The sequence below is a fragment of the Rhagoletis zephyria genome, unplaced genomic scaffold, assembly GCF_001687245.7.
Source record: "Rhagoletis zephyria isolate East Lansing unplaced genomic scaffold, Rhagoletis_zephyria_1.1 Rzeph_scaffold_31246, whole genome shotgun sequence".
In the NCBI taxonomy this organism is placed as follows: Eukaryota; Metazoa; Arthropoda; class Insecta; order Diptera; family Tephritidae; genus Rhagoletis; species Rhagoletis zephyria.
In genome coordinates, this window is record NW_016188302.1 from 835 (window position 1) to 4,165 (window position 3,331).

The window sequence follows — 3,331 nt, forward strand, 5'->3', positions numbered from 1 at the left end:
TGCGTGGCTAGACTTAATCTAATCACCCCAAACACACACTCACTCACTCAAACAATTGAGCACAGTTCCAGTGAAAAGACTCTTTCTTTTGCAAGCATCAATCGCAAGCAACGACAATGAGTAATTCGTCTCACCTGGCTAGTTCTCCGGGTTACAAATCTGGCTTTAAAGTGAGTGCAGAGAGCTAGAATGCCATTTGCTTAGTTGCTACACCTATACACCTCTATTTGATTGAGAAAGACTTTTTTGCTGAACAAGAGAGAGAGAGAGAGAGAGAGAGAGAGAGAAAAGAGAAAAACGACCGAAGTAGAGACAATTGGCAATTGCTGGCAGAGGATGATGAACTACCTGACGGCACCTACACTGCGACAAACTGAAGATTTTAGTTAAAGTTGAGTCACAGAGTGAGACAAGTCAATCAGAACACACTCTGAGGGTGATGTTGCTTCTTTATTCAAATTGCCACTTGTCATTGGCATCCTCAACAGCCACAGCAAAGACATTTGAGATGTTCTTCAGTCTTCCCCAATTTAGACTTTTCGTTTCGGCTGAGTTGTGACGACTACGATGATTTACTGTCGTCAGACAATAACATCTGCATCAGCTGCTTTAGCCGTTTCTTTCACCCCCTCATCAAACATCCCATTTGGCTCTTACTCGCTTTATTGGTGTCTTACCTATCAAATTCATTTAGAGATTCAGTGGTAATTTGTTTCTGCCTCTAAACATTCTTAATCGTCTTTACTGTAGTCATGAAACTCCACCTGCTGAGGTTTTGAGCATCACTTTACTTCAGTTCAGCAGTAATGAAAGCGTGAAAGCAAACGACGCCTGTAAAAGCATTAATGGCATTGAGTGTGTGTGTTGTACAGCAATTGTGCTGCTATCATTACACCCAAATAGTAGTCACTGAGGAATTGATTGTTAGACTGGGTGGCCAAATGAGAATACCTAGAGAAAACAAACAGTCAAAAAAATTCCTTTTTGTGTGATTGCCGAGTCAAACCTGCCAGTCAAGTTGCCCGCTGCTGGATGACCTTCTTTGCATGCAGCTTTGCCAGAGTTGTTAAAACTAAGAACAAAATGCACCGATGCAAATTTAACAGAAAAAAATCGAGCTGATCGGGGGAATAGATCGATCGATTGAGAGTAGCACAACCAGTCAGAGTTGGCTCAATTGCACACTTNGCTTTGCCAGAGTTGTTAAAACTAAAAACAAAATGCACCGATCCAAATTTAACAGAAAAAATCGAGCTGATCGGGGGAATAGATTGATCGATTGAGAGTAGCACAACCAGTCAGAGTTGGCTCAATTGCACACTTGATCGCACTGGCCGAACCGGCTGTGACTTACAAAACAGAAAAAGGCTAAAAATTCTCGGAATTCTTTTTTATTTTCCGTTGAATTTGTTTTACATCAAATGCCGACAGAGAATGCAGACTCTCTGATTAGTCGGCGCACTCACTGGGCAAAATGGTAGACCTGCTTCAACTGTTCAAGTAGCTGCCGTTTCTCCTCCTCTGGCAGAAAGCACGATCGAGCGGCATTAAAGTTGGCTCTGACCAGGTGCAGTTCGGTGAGACCCATTCGCTGCAACAGTTGGTACTCAATGGGCAGTGTCGTTTGCGTCACCGTGGAGTCGTCTTTGCTCACCGAAAAGTTGGTGTCATCCTCTGCGAAGATCACTATGGGATGCTTGCCCGCCCCCTCACCTCGCTTCACCGCACTCGTGTACAAGCTCGAGTAGGGACAGCACTCAAAGTGAACGCCCCTGCTGCGACACATTTCGTAGATCTCCGCCGACTGGACTACACTGTAGCCGTGGCCGATTCGCTCTGCGTGCAGCTTCTTCACTGCGTAGGCCACATTCGTCGGCGGGCCCTGCTCCCCGGCGTGGATGGTGCGGTGAATGCCCCGACTGAAGGCAGTTTCAAAGGCGGNGCTTCTTCACTGCGTAGGCCACATTCGTCGGCGGGCCCTGCTCCCCGGCGTGGATGGTGCGGTGAATGCCCCGACTGAAGGCAGTTTCAAAGGCGGCCCGCTCTTCGTCCGAGTAGACGCTCTCATCGCCAGCAATGTCAATGGCCACCACGCCCTCGGCCTTCATCTCAGTGGCCATTCGCACCACATCACTGCTCCAGCCACTATGGCCCTTTATGGTGCAGAGAATCATGCGAGCCTTGATGGAGAAGTCTGTTTCACCTCGCTTCAAACCTCGACTGACCGCTCGGACGACGTCTTCAGGTGTGACCGCTGTTGGGCTGTCATTAGAAAGCGGATCCGCTTGAAAGGGATGTTTCCTGGTGTTGCAGAGGAAATGCGGTGAGAAGCGGGTCTCAAAATAGAGTACATTCTCAGCTGCTTCGTCTTCACAGAGCTCATAGGAAATGCGCTCGATGGCTTGAAGGTCTCCCCTGTTCAAAAACAATGAGGTTGGAGTGTCTGAATAGGTTAACACACTTACACAAACAGAGGAATGTTGCGGTCGATCTTGGAGAGAAAATATCCCAAATCAACAGGATGGTCGACTGTGACCGCTTCTTTGATTTCTTCCAAAGTATTGTTTTCTGTTAGTTTGTAATTTTTGGCTCTAGCCAAGTCGTAGAGTGTTTGTACTCTAATGGAACCTTCCAAATGAAGATGAAGCTCAATCTAAATTGAAGAAAAAATTGAAGTCATTTTCACACTCAGTGAAATGTTTAAAGAAAACATACTCTTGATTTTGTACTCTTTTTAGCGTCAAAAACTTGATTAGATCCAAAAGTAGTGTTGCGAACCATGTTGGAAGGTTGGAAATGATGAAAAGTTAAAAAATGGAGTTTTTTAATGTGTCGCTATCTTCCTCTGTTTGTGGTCGTTTTCTTTTCGTTACTCACTCTTTTGTATTTGCCGAGCACGCTTTCAGGTGTCTCCAATCTGAGTGTGCCTGTACGAGCCATGTGTATTTGAGCGATAGTATTGTGTCTCTACAATTGGTTAAGCTGGCCAGCCAGAGTGATAAACACTTATCACTATAGCCATCATCGAGGATACTTCTGAGCCTTATCGATAGCACCTCTCATCCAGTGACCATTTTCATTAAGACACACTTTAAATCTGTTTTTGGCTCTCTCAAATCATTGCAAAATCAATTGAGACATTACTTCCAGTCTGTCTTTTAACATTGCTGCTAATCACAATTACTAGTTTCTATTTTGATGTTCCACACTATATTTGATATCAAAACTTTAAAGTCTTGCAATATCATTAATTTAAATCTTTTGAAATAGCACTTGTATGGCTAAGCTGATAACTGACGATTTAGCATACAAGGCAACTTTAAGTGCATTT

General features: G+C 44.5%; 1 protein-coding gene across 1 annotated transcript; it reads right to left on the bottom strand.

Annotated features, from left to right (window-relative positions):
• Positions 1–1,931: 1,931 nt before the first annotated feature.
• Positions 1,932–2,781, bottom strand: LOC108383180 (adenosine deaminase-like). The gene is made up of 3 exons (XM_017639559.1): positions 2,716–2,781; positions 2,466–2,653; positions 1,932–2,415 (listed from the first exon to the last, which is right to left on the bottom strand). Exons 1-3 carry the CDS (start codon positions 2,779–2,781, stop codon positions 1,932–1,934), a joined length of 738 nt encoding a protein of 245 aa, XP_017495048.1.
• Positions 2,782–3,331: the final 550 nt, after the last annotated feature.